General features: G+C 44.6%; 2 protein-coding genes across 2 annotated transcripts in view; one reads left to right on the plus strand and one right to left on the minus strand.

The window, feature by feature from the left end:
• The window catches only part of GALNT6 (polypeptide N-acetylgalactosaminyltransferase 6), a 225,211-nt gene that overhangs the window by 191,874 nt on the left and 17,865 nt on the right, over positions 1–15,472 (minus strand). The gene's annotated exons all lie outside the window — the stretch shown is intronic.
• LOC130358830 (TRAF family member-associated NF-kappa-B activator-like) overlaps positions 7,006–15,472 on the plus strand; it is a 30,576-nt gene continuing 22,109 nt past the window's right edge. Inside the window, exons 1-2 of the mRNA XM_056562684.1 lie at positions 7,006–7,207; positions 10,291–10,412. Of these exons, the coding sequence (XP_056418659.1) occupies positions 10,301–10,412 (112 nt within the window). The 5' untranslated portion in view covers positions 7,006–7,207; positions 10,291–10,300. The remainder of the gene's footprint in view (positions 7,208–10,290; positions 10,413–15,472) is intronic.

Consider the following 15,472-nt stretch of genomic DNA (forward strand, 5'->3'; position numbering starts at 1 on the left):
GGAGCGGTAACTGGTCAGGATCTATGGACCAATCACGGCTCCCAGCAGAGAATATGAAATTACATTGCTGAGATTTCATATTCCCCGCAGGTTGCTGGTGGGAAACATGAAATTACGGCACCTGCTTTGCCAGCACCATCCTAGTACTGCAGAGTCACTGTGACTGCAGCATCTATTGTGTGACAGAGGAAGGGCATAGACACAATACAGTGCAGTACAGTATGTGTTCTGCACTGTATTATATGCTCATAAAATGTGAAAATGTGAGAAAATAAAAATTGAAAATGGGAAAAAAAGAATAAAAAATAATGTAAAAATATATAATAACACAAAAATGTATGTGTATATATATTTAAAAGTCACACTTTTTTGTCACCTGCCACTTTTTGAGCAGAAAAGTCACAGAGGAGAGGAAGAATTATACAAAATGGTGATTTTTAGTTTTTTGCTTATATGTGCCAAATTTATCAACCCTTGAAAGTATGATAAATATGTTGCACATAAGCAAAAGCTGCATATTTCAGCACTATCAAACTCTATGGGTGTTTATTATTACTCCCATAGACTTTGCTAACACAGAAATATGCAACGTCAAATATGCAGCGTATCCACTACATGTGACCTTACCCTTAAAGTGGTATTCCAGGAAAAAAACTTTTTTTTTTTTATATATCAACTGGCTCCAGAAAGTAAAAACAGATTTGTAAATTTCTTCTATTAAAAAATCTGAATCCTTTCAATAATTATCAGCAGTTGAGGTTGAGTTGTTGTTCTCGGGAACTGCACAGTGTAGAAGAGATTTGCTATGGGGATTTGCTTCTACTCTGGACAGTTCCCGAGACACGTGTCATCAGAGAGCACTTAAACAGAAAAGAACAACTCAACTTCATAAGCTCATAAGTACTGAAAGGATTAAGATTTTTTAAAAGAGGTCATTTATAAATTTGCTTAACTTTCTGGAGCAAGTTGATATATATATATAAAAGTTTTTTCCTGGATAACCCCTTTAACGACGAAGGACGTATATGTACGTCCTCCGCCGGCTCCCGCGATATGCCGTGGGGTCACGCGGTGTCCCCGTGTCATATCGGGTTGGTCCCGGCGGATATCAACGCCCGGACCCGCGGCTAATACAGGACATCACCGATCGCGGTGATGCCCTGTATTAACCCTTCAGACGGAGCGATCAAAGCTGACGGCCGCGTCTGAAATTAAAGTGAAAGTAACCCGGCTGCTCAGTCGGGCTGTTCGGGACTGCCGCGGTGAAATCGCGACGTCCTGAACAGCTTACCAGACACGGGAGGGCCCTTACCTGCCTCCTCGGTGTCCGATCGACGAATGACTGCTCTGTTCCTGAGATCCAGGCAGGAGCAGTCAAGCGCCGATAACACTGATCACAGGCGTGTTAATACACACCAATGATCAGCATGAGAGATCAGTGTGTGCAGTGTTATAGGTCCCTATGGGACCAATAACACTGCAAAAAAAAAGTAAAAAAAAAATGTTAATAAAGGTCATTTAACCCCTTCCCTAATAAAAGTTTGAATCACCCCCCTTTTTCCATAAAAAAAATAAAACAGTGTAAATAAAAATAAAAATAAACATATGTGGTATCGCCGCGTGTGTAAATGTCAGAACTATAAAAAATATATCGTTAATTAAACCGTACGGTCAATGACATACACGTAAAAAAAATCCAAAGTCCAAAAAAGCGTATTTTTGATCACTTTTTATACCATTAAAAAATGAATAAAAAGTGATTAAAAAGTCTGATCAAAACAAATATGGTACTAATAAAAACTTCCGATCACGGCGCAAAAAATGAGCCCTCATAATGCCCTGTATGTGTAAAAATAAAAAGGTTATAGGGGGTCAAAAGAGGAAATTTTTAAACGTATTGTTACGCCGAGCGCTCCGGGTTCCCGCTCCTCCCCGGAGCGCTCGCTTCACCTCCTCCGCTGCAGCGCCCCGGTCACGTCCTCTGACCCGGGGCGCTGCGATCCTGCTGCTAGCCGGGATGCGATTCGCGATGCGGGTAGCGCCCGCTCGCGATGCGCACCCCGGCTCTCCTACCTGACTCGCTCCCCGTCTGTTCTGTCCCGGCGCGCGCGGCCCCGCTCCCTAGGGCGCGCGCGCGCCGGGTCTCTGCGATTTAAAGGGCCACTGCGCCGCTGATTGGCGCAGTGGTTCCAATTAGAGTTATCACCTGTGCACTCCCTATATTACCTCACTTCCCTTGCACTCCCTTGCCGGATCTTGTTGCCTTAGTGCCAGTGAAAGCGTTCCTTGTGTGTCCCTTGCCAGTGTTTCCAGACCTTCTGCCGTTGCCCCTGACTACGATCCTTGCTGCCTGCCCCGACCTTCTGCTACGTCCGACCTTGCTTCTGCCTACTCCCTTGTACCGCGCCTATCTTCAGCAGCCAGAGAGGTGAGCCGTTGCTAGTGGATACGACCTGGTCACTACCGCCGCAGCAAGACCATCCCGCTTTGCGGCGGGCTCTGGTGAAAACCAGTAGTGGCTTAGAACCGGTCCACTAGCACGGTCCACGCCAATCCCTCTCTGGCACAGAGGGTCCACTACCTGCCAGCCGGCATCGTGACAGTAGATCCGGCCATGGATCCCGCTGAAGTTCCTCTGCCAGTTGTCGCTGACCTCACCACGGTGGTCGCCCAGCAGTCACAACAGATTGCGCAACAAGGCCAACAGCTGTCTCAACTGACCGTTATGCTACAACAGTTGCTACCACAGCTTCAGCAGTCATCTCCTCCGCCAGCTCCTGCACCTCCTCCGCAGCGAGTGGCCGCTCCTGGGATACGCTTATCCTTGCCGGATAAGTTTGATGGGGACTCTAAGTTTTGCCGTGGCTTCCTTTCCCAATGTTCCCTGCATCTGGAGATGATGTCGGACCTGTTTCCCACTGAAAGGTCTAAGGTGGCTTTCGTAGTCAGTCTTCTGTCCGGAAAAGCCCTGTCATGGGCCACACCGCTCTGGGACCGCAATGACCCCGTCACTGCCTCAGTACACTCCTTCTTCTCGGAAATCCGAAGTGTCTTTGAGGAACCTGCCCGAGCCTCTTCTGCTGAGACTGCCCTGTTGAACCTGGTCCAGGGTAATTCTTCCGTTGGCGAGTATGCCGTACAATTCCGTACACTTGCTTCAGAATTGTCCTGGAATAATGAGGCCCTCTGCGCGACCTTCAAAAAAGGCCTATCCAGCAACATTAAAGATGTTCTGGCCGCACGAGAAATTCCTGCTAATCTACATGAACTTATTCACCTAGCCACTCGCATTGACATGCGTTTTTCTGAAAGGCGTCAGGAACTCCGCCAAGATATGGACTCTGTTCGCACGAGGCGTTTCGTCTCCTCGGCTCCTCTCTCCTCTGGTCCCCTGCAATCTGTTCCTGTGCCTCCCGCCGTGGAGGCTATGCAGGTCGACCGGTCTCGCCTGACACCTCAAGAGAGGACACGACGCCGTATGGAGAACCTCTGCCTGTACTGTGCTAGTACCGAACACTTCCTGAGGGATTGTCCTATCCGTCCTCCCCGCCTGGAAAGACGTACGCTGACTCCGCACAAAGCTGAGACAGTCCTTGATGTCTACTCTGCTTCTCCACGTCTTACTGTGCCTGTGCGGATGTCTGCTTCTGCCTTCTCCTTCTCTACAGTGGCCTTCTTGGACTCTGGTTCTGCAGGAAATTTTATTTTGGCCTCTCTCGTCAACAGGTTCAACATCCCAGTGACCAGTCTCGCCAGACCCCTCTACATCAATTGTGTAAATAATGAAAGATTGGACTGTACCATACGTTTCCGCACGGAGCCCCTTCTTATGAGCATCGGATCTCATCATGAGAGGATTGAACTTTTGGTCCTCCCCAATTGCACCTCGGAGATTCTCCTTGGACTTCCCTGGCTTCAACTTCATTCCCCAACCCTGGATTGGTCCACTGGGGAGATCAAGAGTTGGGGGTCCTCTTGTTCCAAGAACTGTCTAAAACCGGTTCCCAGTAACCCTTGCCGTAACTCTGTGATTCACTTTCGTCCTGCCGATAAGAACATTAGAGCCGATGCTCTCTCTCGTTCCTCCGATGCCTCAGAAGTTGATCTCCCTCCGCAACACATCATTCCACCTGACTGCCTGATCTCCACTTCTCCTGCCTCCATCAGACAGACTCCTCCAGGAAAGACCTTTGTTTCTCCACGCCAACGCCTCGGAATCCTCAAATGGGGTCACTCCTCCCATCTCGCAGGTCATGCGGGCATCAAGAAATCTGTGCAACTCATCTCCCGCTTCTATTGGTGGCCAACTCTGGAGACGGATGTTGGGGACTTTGTGCGAGCCTGCACTATCTGTGCCCGGGATAAGACTCCTCGCCAGAAGCCCGCTGGTTTTCTTCATCCTCTGCCTGTCCCCGAACAGCCTTGGTCTCTGATTGGTATGGATTTTATTACTGATTTACCCCCTTCCCGTGGCAACACCGTTATTTGGGTGGTCGTTGATCGATTCTCCAAAATGGCACATTTCATTCCTCTTCCTGGTCTTCCTTCTGCGCCTCAGTTGGCTAAACAATTTTTTGTACACATTTTTCGTCTTCACGGGTTGCCTACGCAGATTGTCTCGGATAGAGGGGTCCAATTCGTGTCTAAATTCTGGAGAGCTCTCTGTAAACAACTCAAGATTAAATTAAATTTTTCCTCTGCATATCATCCCCAGTCCAATGGACAAGTAGAAAGAATTAACCAGATCCTGGGTGATTATTTGCGACATTTTGTTTCCTCCCGCCAGGATGACTGGGCAGATCTCCTTCCATGGGCCGAATTCTCGTATAACTTCAGGGTCTCTGAATCTTCCTCCAAATCCCCATTTTTCGTGGTGTACGGCCGTCACCCTCTTCCCCCCCTCCCTACCCCCTTGCCCTCTGGTCTGCCCGCTGTGGATGAAATTTCTCGTGACCTTTCCATTATATGGAGAGAGACCCAAAATTCTCTCTTACAGGCTTCTTCACGCATGAAGAGGTTCGCGGATAAGAAAAGAAGAGCTCCCCCCGTTTTTTCCCCTGGAGACAAGGTATGGCTCTCCGCTAAATATGTCCGCTTCCGTGTCCCTAGCTACAAGTTGGGACCACGCTATCTTGGTCCTTTCAAAATTCTGTGTCAAATTAATCCTGTCTCTTATAAACTTCTTCTTCCTCCTTCTCTTCGTATCCCTAATGCCTTTCACGTCTCTCTTCTCAAACCACTCATCCTCAACCGTTTTTCTCCCAAATCTGTTCCTCCCACTCCTGTTTCCGGCTCCTCGGACGTCTTCTCGGTCAAGGAGATTTTGGCTGCCAAAAAGGTCAGAGGAAAAAATTTTTTTTTAGTAGACTGGGAGGGTTGTGGTCCTGAAGAGAGATCCTGGGAACCTGAGGACAACATCCTTGACAAAAGTCTGCTCCTCAGGTTCTCAGGCTCCAAGAAGAGGGGGAGACCCAAGGGGGGGGGTACTGTTACGCCGAGCGCTCCGGGTTCCCGCTCCTCCCCGGAGCGCTCGCTTCACCTCCTCCGCTGCAGCGCCCCGGTCACGTCCTCTGACCCGGGGCGCTGCGATCCTGCTGCTAGCCGGGATGCGATTCGCGATGCGGGTAGCGCCCGCTCGCGATGCGCACCCCGGCTCTCCTACCTGACTCGCTCCCCGTCTGTTCTGTCCCGGCGCGCGCGGCCCCGCTCCCTAGGGCGCGCGCGCGCCGGGTCTCTGCGATTTAAAGGGCCACTGCGCCGCTGATTGGCGCAGTGGTTCCAATTAGAGTTATCACCTGTGCACTCCCTATATTACCTCACTTCCCTTGCACTCCCTTGCCGGATCTTGTTGCCTTAGTGCCAGTGAAAGCGTTCCTTGTGTGTCCCTTGCCAGTGTTTCCAGACCTTCTGCCGTTGCCCCTGACTACGATCCTTGCTGCCTGCCCCGACCTTCTGCTACGTCCGACCTTGCTTCTGCCTACTCCCTTGTACCGCGCCTATCTTCAGCAGCCAGAGAGGTGAGCCGTTGCTAGTGGATACGACCTGGTCACTACCGCCGCAGCAAGACCATCCCGCTTTGCGGCGGGCTCTGGTGAAAACCAGTAGTGGCTTAGAACCGGTCCACTAGCACGGTCCACGCCAATCCCTCTCTGGCACAGAGGGTCCACTACCTGCCAGCCGGCATCGTGACACGTATACATTTTCATGCATGTAGTTATGATTTTTTTCCGAAGTACAACAATATCCAACCTATATAAGTAGGGTACCATTTTAACCGTATGGACCTACAGAATAATGATAAGGTGTCATTTTTGCAGAAATATGCACTGCGTAGAAACGGAAGCCCCCAAAAGTTACAAAATGGCGTTTTTTCTTTGATTTTGTTGCGCAATTATTTTTTTTTCCCGTTTCGCTGTAGATTTTTGGGTAAAATGACTAATGTCACTGCAAAGTAGAATTGGTGACGCAAAAAAAATAAGCCATAATATGGATTTTTAGGTGGAAAATTGAAAGGGTTATGATCTTTAACAGGTAAGGAGGAAAAAACGAAAGTGCAAAAACTGAAAAACCCTGAGTCCTTAAGGGGTTAAACTCACTTTCCAAAGACAACAATGATAAATGTCCCTCAATGTGATTACCATCACAATATAGACCAAAGCATCATATCTTGGTGTGCTGTTGGCTCCTCTGAGAACTGTCGCCAGCTTTATTTAGGACAACAGTAAAAAAAAACACTTTGAAATGGCTGCTTCTTCCTGGTGGGGTACCCCTTTAACGTCCGTTCACATTGGCAGCTCTTTCCTGGTCTCTGATGTCCAGTGTCCTATCTCTCTTAGGAAGACTTAAGTCAATCCATTTCACAGCACAATGTTATCAAGAAGGTTTTTTAAGTTTCCTGTTTTTGTGGGGGTTGCAGGTTTCATTTTCAGAGTAATGTAGCTGGGAATTTCCCCTTAGAGAAGCAGGCTGGTCTCTGAACAGGTTTTATTACCGCGGCTGGTTTACAGCAAGCAAAGCCACACACAAAGCTGCACTGTATGGAACTCACACACATGTAAGAAACTCCCATTATATTCATTATCTGCTCTTCTTCATCGTACGGCCGCTCCTGGACACATCTGTATATGGAATCTCCCCTCAATTGTTTCACGAGCATTTATGCAGGACCATTCAAAACTGAAAACACAGAGATTTAAGGATCTTGAAGGTAAGTGTGGTGTACGCATATTTCTCTAGGTCCCAGAATTGATGGCATACCTAGAAGAAAGGAAGCTCCATAGCTAATACTGAAATCTGCATCCTATTAAGGCATCTGATATTGCCCCAAGGGCAGAAAGGTTTGTTGTTTATCCTCCCTTGTTTTCCATAACCTATTAGCCAATAGTACCCTCCATTAATTTGCTGACAATACAGTTCCCTGGCGAGAGGGGTTCTGCAAAGTTTCTTGCATTTAGAAAAAGGAATTGGACAACCAGGACGGGCCCTCTCTCTCCAAGGGCCCCATAGCTGCTGAATGGTCTGCCATTGTGGTACACACAGTATACCCTTGTTTGATACTGTATCACCCAGGAGGCACATGTTTTCATTCTCAGGGGTACTTATACTGTTCTCATGCTGTTGTTACAATGTCATTAAACCCTGTTTGAAGGTCTATTCACAGTATCCTGCGCATATTGTATCTGCAGGATTTGATACTGCAGATACTGTATGTGTGAATACACCCTAAAGGGGTTGTACAGCCCTTAAAGCTGATTGCTTATCCTTAGCATAGGCCATAAATATTAGATTGGTGAGGGGTACAGCTCCTGTCACCCCCTGCTAATGGAGGAGACTGAGGCGCTCAGGCAAATGCTGACATCTCCTCAATGTTTCCTTGCGCTAATCTTTGCATCACTATACTATTAGTAAAGATGTTGAAAGGAACTAAAGCATTTTCCAGTTTACTTGAATGGAAAGGCGCTGCAGTTCATTGTACCAGGGCTACTAATAGCCCAGCAGTGTAAGGATGAGCACAAGTAAACAATGGAACAGCTGGTTTGCTTGCATCCGTTTCTCTCCTCAACCTGAAGGACCTGGCATTTCCATGTATTACACACACTACCCATTGATTTAAATAGGAACTTTTTAATACTTAATTTCTCCTGTGGTGGTGGTGGTAGGTTTCCCCAGAACATACAGCTGATTTTTAAAAGGAAAACTGTCATCAGTGTTACCCCTCCCCTAACCTGTTGGTACAGGTGTATAGAGTGGATGACACTGATGACCACCATACTTACCTGATCCCGATCCGTTGTCTGACTATCTCCATTGGTATCTTCAGTTCCGGAGCCGGCTTGGGGCACGGGTGGAGCTTCCATTACTTTACTGCTGCTGATCTACGCTGCGAGTAGGCCTGGGAAACAGCAGCGGTGACTTCGAGAACTCCATCCATGCCCCAAGGCAGCTCTGGAACAAAAGATATGGAGGAAGATAGAGGGACATCAAAATGGGGTCAGGTTAGTATGGTTGTCATCAGTGCTATCCACACACCAGTACCAACAGGTCAGTGCAGGTAACACTGATGACAGATTTCCTTTAGAGGTTACCAATTAAACAATTTGTGATCAGCTTAACCTCGGGGGATTTTTGTAAAAGGAGGATCCGGCTATATAAAAAGTGAAAGGTGCCTAAAGCAGAATATTGTAAGTAAATAGTAATTTTTTTTACTATTGACCAGTTTTTAAGAGCATTTGCTATTTGTTTTTTTCATAGATTTTTTTTTTCACTCTTCAAAATTTTCTTTTGCTCAAGGACATTGACACTGTTTCAAAATGAAACATCACTTTCTCTTTGCTCTTTGAACATGAAAATTATAGTCTCTTTTTTTTATAAAAATTTAAAATGAAATGTGACAAAAAAGCAGCATTTTGGGACTTCTTTTATTTTTTACGTTTACACCGTTCACCATACGGGATCATTAACATTATATTTTGATATTGCAGACATTTACGCACGCGGCAATATTAAATATGTTTATAAAAAATTATGTTTACACTTTTATTTTCAATACAGATGATCGGATCCCCGCGATCATCTATCTTAACATGCACATTGCCGCAGATGCCGTGATCTGTATTGAGCATCTGAGGGGTTAATCGCATACATCTGCGCGATCGCGGATGTTAGCCATTACCGTTGGATCCCCACCCGCTGATAGCAGCCGGGACCTGCAGAGTATGACGGTCACGGTCATACACAGGATGTAAATGTAGGTGCTAAGGACCACCTCACCAGGACGTACATTTACGTCCGTGGTGGTTTAGGGGTTAAAGGAGTAGTCCAGTGGTGACCCAGTGGTGAACAACTTATCCCCTATCCTAAGGATAGGGGATAAGTTTGAGATCGCGGGGGTCTGACCGCTGGGGCCCCCTGCGATCTCCTGTACGGAGCCCCGACAGACCGTGGGAAGGGGGCGTGTCGACCTCCGCACGAAGCGGCGGCCGACACGCCCCCTCAATACAACTCTTTGGCAGAGCCGAAGCGCTGCCTTCGGCAATCTCCGGCTCTGCCATAGAGATGTATTGAGGGGGCGTGTCGGCCGCCGCTTCGTGCGGGGGTCGACACCCGCTATCTGGCCAGAGAGCCTGGCCCCCGTACAGAGAGATTGCAGGGGGCCCCAGCGGTCGGACCCCCCGCGATCTCAAACTTATCCCCTATCCTTAGGATAGGGGATACGTTTTTCACCACTGGACTACCCCTTTAAATAGTCTGGAGTTTGCAGTAAGACACAGTTTTAAAAATACGCGCCCCGCCAGAGCGCAAAGACTCTACCATTCTGTTGAGATTTCATCCAAAAATTGGATCTGTTCTTTTGAATATATCATAGTAAGATATAACTTTGAATATGCTCTGTTTATCTCTGCCTCAAAGGACAATATTTAATCATAGAGCCTGATCAGACTGAGAAAATGTCATCAATGTAACAGAGCCAGCTACAGACGTGTCTCCATTATCCTGAAGGTGTACAGGTCCCGTTGAAGACTGTCTTGTAGATGTTAGCATAAATTGGGGTCCAAATTGGACTCGATGGCAGTCCTCTGTAATAGTCATCTCCAAAATCAAACTAAGGGTTTCAGAGAAAATGCTTACCTTCCCATCTTCTCTTTAACATATCCACAAAAGGTTACTTCTACATTCCTGGCTACAAGTGGAAGTGTAACTCCTAGGTATCCTTTTGGAACTTGACAATAACAGTGTTGACGTGTACACTTTTGTTAAATAGTGGTCTTTCCTGATTTTTCTCCCTTTTAGGTGATGTAAAATGGAAGATGCTTTTTTGGAACTGTATCAAGAATTTAGGAAGTTGCAAATCATATGCGCAAAACAGGCAGAACTACTTCAAAAGCTGCTGTCAAAAAAAGGTCACTCTAATGGTAAGATAGAGAAAGTTATGAAATATTATGTTGTTTAAAATGTATAATTCTTATCATTAAATATGACAATATAAACATAGTAGATAATAGATTTACCTATGGTCAGAGCAACATTATTCTGTTACAAAGCTCTTAAAGGGGTTCTCAGGTGGAAAACATTTTCTTTTTAGATCAACTGGTGCCAGAAAGTTAAGCATATTTGTAAATTACTTCTATTAAAAAATATCTTAATCCTTACAGTACTTATCAGCTGCTGTATACTACAGAGGAAGTTCTTTTCTTTTTTAATTTCTTTTCTGTCTGTCCACGGTGCTCTCTGCTGACACCTCTGTCCATGTCAGGAACTGACCAGAGAAGGAGCAAATCCCCATAGGAAACCTCTCCTGCTCTGGACAGTTCCTGACATGGAGAGAGGTGTCAGCAGAGAACACAGTGGTTGGACAGAAAAAATAAATAAAAAAGAACTTCCTGTATTATACAGCAGCTGATAAGTACTGGAAGTATTACAATTTTTTAATAGAAGTAAATTAGAAATCTGTTTAACTTTCTGGCACAAGTTGATTTAGAAACATTTTTTTTCCAACGGAGTACCACTTTACCCTCTTGGGGACACAGGGCGTATGCATACGCCCTGCATCCACAATCCTTAAGGCCTCAGGGCGTACCTGTACGCCCTGAGCGTTTCTGGCCCCCATCGCTTACTGGACGGGAACCGGACCGGGATGCCTGCTGAAATTATTCAGTAGGCATCCCAGCACAGTACCGAGGGGGGTCCCGAGGTCCCCCATTTCGGTGATCGCCGCAAATCGCCGGTCAATTCAGATCATGGGGAGGGGATTCTGGTCCCCACCGCTCACCAGCCGGGATGCCTGCTGAAGTTGAGCTTTCTGATCAAGTCCTCAAGCCATATAATGCCATGGTACAAAAAAGTTGCGGTCTACATGGTACAGGTTGCCATGTATAACTCTTTTGTGCTGTCCCAGTACGCTGGCAACACAGAGACATTCCTGGAGTTTCAAGAGGTAGTTCTAAAGGCCCTCATCTTTGTTGACCGCCAAAGAGTGGGTCAAAGCACCTCTGGAAGTTTGGTTCCCTGGATCGTCCCCAGCCCACACTTTCCAGGTGAGGTCCCCCACACTGGAAAGAAGGGACGATCCCAGATAAAATTCAGAGTGTGTCGCAAGAGGGGGATTCGGAAGGACACCACCACTCAATGCGACACTTGCCCCGATCATCCGGGCCTCTGCATTAAGGATTGCTCCAGGGAGTAGCACACTTCCATGGAGCACTAAATTTTAATCCTTTTCCCTGATTTTAATTACTCAGAATTCGACTCCAATGTACCAGTCTAGAGTACATTGTCTTCCAAATTTTAAAACCAAACACCAAACACGTTGTTTGTGACTTACACCCCAACACAACGCTCTTTTTTATTCTATTTTTCCATCTTTATCATTATTTTTTGACATTTTTTCATTAATTTTTATTTATTTTTTATTTTTTTATTCTATTACTTTTTTATTTTTTTACTTTTTTTATTATTTTCTTATTTTTTGGATATAATAGCCGTGCAAGTGAGAATGAACTACAACTATGGCTCTACACACTGACGCAGGCACCCCCCGGCGAAAATGCCCACCTTGATTATGGTTAATCCCACTCTGAATCCCCAGCGGACACCTAGAATGCCCGCGGGTACAAGAGGTCTCCCTGTCAGCATATGTGCAAGCACGCAATGCGGGGGTAAAGAGGATAAATAACCTAGAGGTGAGAGGGAAGGATGTGCCACAGTGTAATAACAAGACAGGCATTGTGCAACATAGTATCATGTTATTTCATTTATTTTTATTTATATTAATTTTATTATTATTTTTTTATTTTTCTTATTATTTCTCAGTTATTTTTATTTTTCATTTTTATTCTTATTTTCATTTTATTTTATTTTATCTTTCTTATTATTATTTTTTATTTATTATTTTTTATCTTTTCATTATTTATTTTTTATTTATATTTATTTTTATTTTTATTTAATTTAATTTTATTTTTATTTATTTTTATTTTTATTTATTATTTTTTGTTTGACTCTACTTACTCTATCTACTTTTCCTACTATTTTTCTATCTCTATATTTTTTTCTATACTATACTCTCTTCATTCACTACTAGGTGTTGCCAGGAGTGACGGCCACACAACGTTCATTGCACCTATCCACACAGGGGGATTCCCCTGACCGGCGCTACTGTGCAGAGAAGGGAACCTAGGACGGGATGATGCGGACGAAGCGAGAGTGAGTCATGTGATCATCACACGACCTACCTCGCTTTCGGAACCATCGACCAGCCCGACTCCCTGCATGACAACCAAAATTGTTTACCCTACCACCGGATGTGACGTGGGGTGATAGAACGGGTCATGTGACCGGGTGTTTCCATCTACCCACATGACATATGCCTCGGGATATGAATCAGCCATTATGGCGTTTACCTTGTATGGATATAGGGGTGAGTGCAGCCGACATACTCCGCCTACCTGATTGCTTTTTTAAACTTTGCACATGTTTATCAATTATGACTGTTTATGCACTTTATGCGATTTTTTATAATATTTTGCAGCCTTCGACCTGCTTTTTTATTTTTAACACACCATTCACTGCTCCTCTTAAATTACAATGGTTTTATTACCTTGTATCTTATGTTGTTGTACACTTATATTTATGTATGTCTTAATGATTTGATTGCATACTCACAATGTTTTAATCACTTGTACACCTTTATATACTTCCTGTTTGTCACTACTATGATGCTTGAGAAAGGCTGCATGGCAGCTGAAACGTTGCTCTGTATTAGTATGGAATAAAGCACTTTATTTTTGCACCTACTCCTGGAGTGCTGCGGATTACTATCTTGGATGTGTGACCGCCTTGACCGGGCTATTTCGCCGCTGGCACCGCTTCACTTATCTGCCTTTTGGATGTGCTGCTCTGTTGGTATTTTGGAAATATAGATATATATATATATATATATATATATATATATTTCCCAATACCCTTGATATGTTTTTTTTTTTTTTTGGCACAAAAAATAGGTCATGGGACACAGATTCAACAGCATTGTTTTTTTTTTAGTTGTCTCAAATGCGCAGCGCTCTCTCCCCATCTGAGCGGGGTGCGCATTTGAGGTAACAGAATAGGGATGGCCACACACATTGCATTCCCAGTATGATGATTCAGAGCATAGGGTTTGGGGCGGGCATCATTTTTACTTTCGGCTATACTCTGGGTCATCATTCTTGGAATATAATTGGCATATCAGTACTAAAATTGCAATTTTCATTTTCCCCAAACTACACCTCATCCATTCCTGGAAAATAAGTTTAGGGAACACCCGTCTGTTACAAATCTCCACTTCACCCCTATACACCTTCCCTAGGGAGTGTACTGTTTGTAATATGCTCACAGGTGGGTGTTTCTTTCTTGTATTTTCCTCTGAATGTATGTAACTGTTAGGTCTGTAAGAAACATCGTCCTCAAATGTGAAGAGTTCTCGATCATGAGCTCTGACGTATTTCCAGGCGACAATTCGGAGTCACATGTTAGTTGTTCACAGAATGATGAAGCAGAGCATAGGTTGAAAATTGCAATTTTCAAAAGCTACCATCCATTCTTGGAAAATAAATTTAGGAAACACCCATGTGTTCAAAATGTCCTCTTTACCCCGATACCCATTTCTCAGGTGGTGTACTTTCTGTAATGGTGTCACATGTGGGTGTTTCTTATTTGTATTTTCCTCTGAATGTATGTAACCGTCAGCTACTGATATGCCATAGGCCTCAAATGGCCTCAGCTACTGATATGCCATAGGCCGCAAACAGACCTCTATGACTTTTGAGCCTTGTTGTGCGCCCTCCCTGCAAGTTTCCCCATATGTGGATGTGTTTCCATAGTCAGGGGGAAAAGCCCTCCAAAATTTGTAACCCATTTTCTCCCATTAGACCTTGTGAAAATTTAAAAAATTGGGTAACCCCAGCATATAAGTGTAAAAAAATAAAAATTTTCTATTTACGGCCCACTGTTCAAAAAACCTGTGAGGTGTAAGTACTCACTGTACCCCTTGTTCCCTTCCTTGAGGGGTAATACATAGAATGCAATATGTGTAATAGGTTATGTGTCTCAACCAGATTTTTATAGAATTCACCTCAGCTCACCTGGACTGAAAAGTTTATTGGAAATGATGTCGGGGGCCATGTGCGTTTACAAAGCCCACATTGTGCAAGAATAGCAGAAACCCCAAACATGTGACACCATTTTAGAAACTACACCCCTCAAGGAATGTAACAAGGGTTATTGTGAGTACGTATACCTCACATGTTTTTTGAACAGTGGGACGTAAAAGTGAAAGAATTGATTTTTAACACTGAATTGCTGATATTAACCAAATTTTTTTTAGTTTCACAAGTAGTAAGAAAAAAAAATCTCTACAAAATTTGTAGCCCAATTTCTCCAGAATAAGGAAATACCCCATATAAGGTGGAAAAGCACTATGTGGGTGCAAAACAGGGCTTAGAAGTGAGACAGCATCGATGAGATTTGAGGCCTAAAGTGGTGCTTTGCACTGCAATGGTTGAGGCTCTGACATAGAATCTAAAAAGAAAAGTGACCACAATTTTGAAACTACACCCCTCAAGGAAGATCAAAAATAATAGTTAGATAACAACTAAAAGTGTTCCAACATGAATGTGTGCTTGATACATAACTTTTACTAGATTTCTTTTAAAATTCACCAGTTTCAAAAAGCGCCTGTGTATACCAACACCAAATAATAAATCACCATAAAATGGTCATCACCATTAACAATTATGCAATATGAGACTCTACTGGGCCCTGCCAGCCTCAAATGCAATAATACAGTGATATTCAGAACCGCCGACACATTTGTACCACCTGGTATAGGGTGGTTTCATCATGGAGGTATATATCATCATTGACCATAATGTACAGTGGTAATTCAAGCTTATGGAGTATGCAGCAGGTTTGCCCCTTATCAATGAAACACACAGAATAT

The sequence above is a fragment of the Hyla sarda genome, chromosome 2 (assembly GCF_029499605.1).
Source record: "Hyla sarda isolate aHylSar1 chromosome 2, aHylSar1.hap1, whole genome shotgun sequence".
NCBI lineage: Eukaryota > Metazoa > Chordata > Amphibia > Anura > Hylidae > Hyla > Hyla sarda.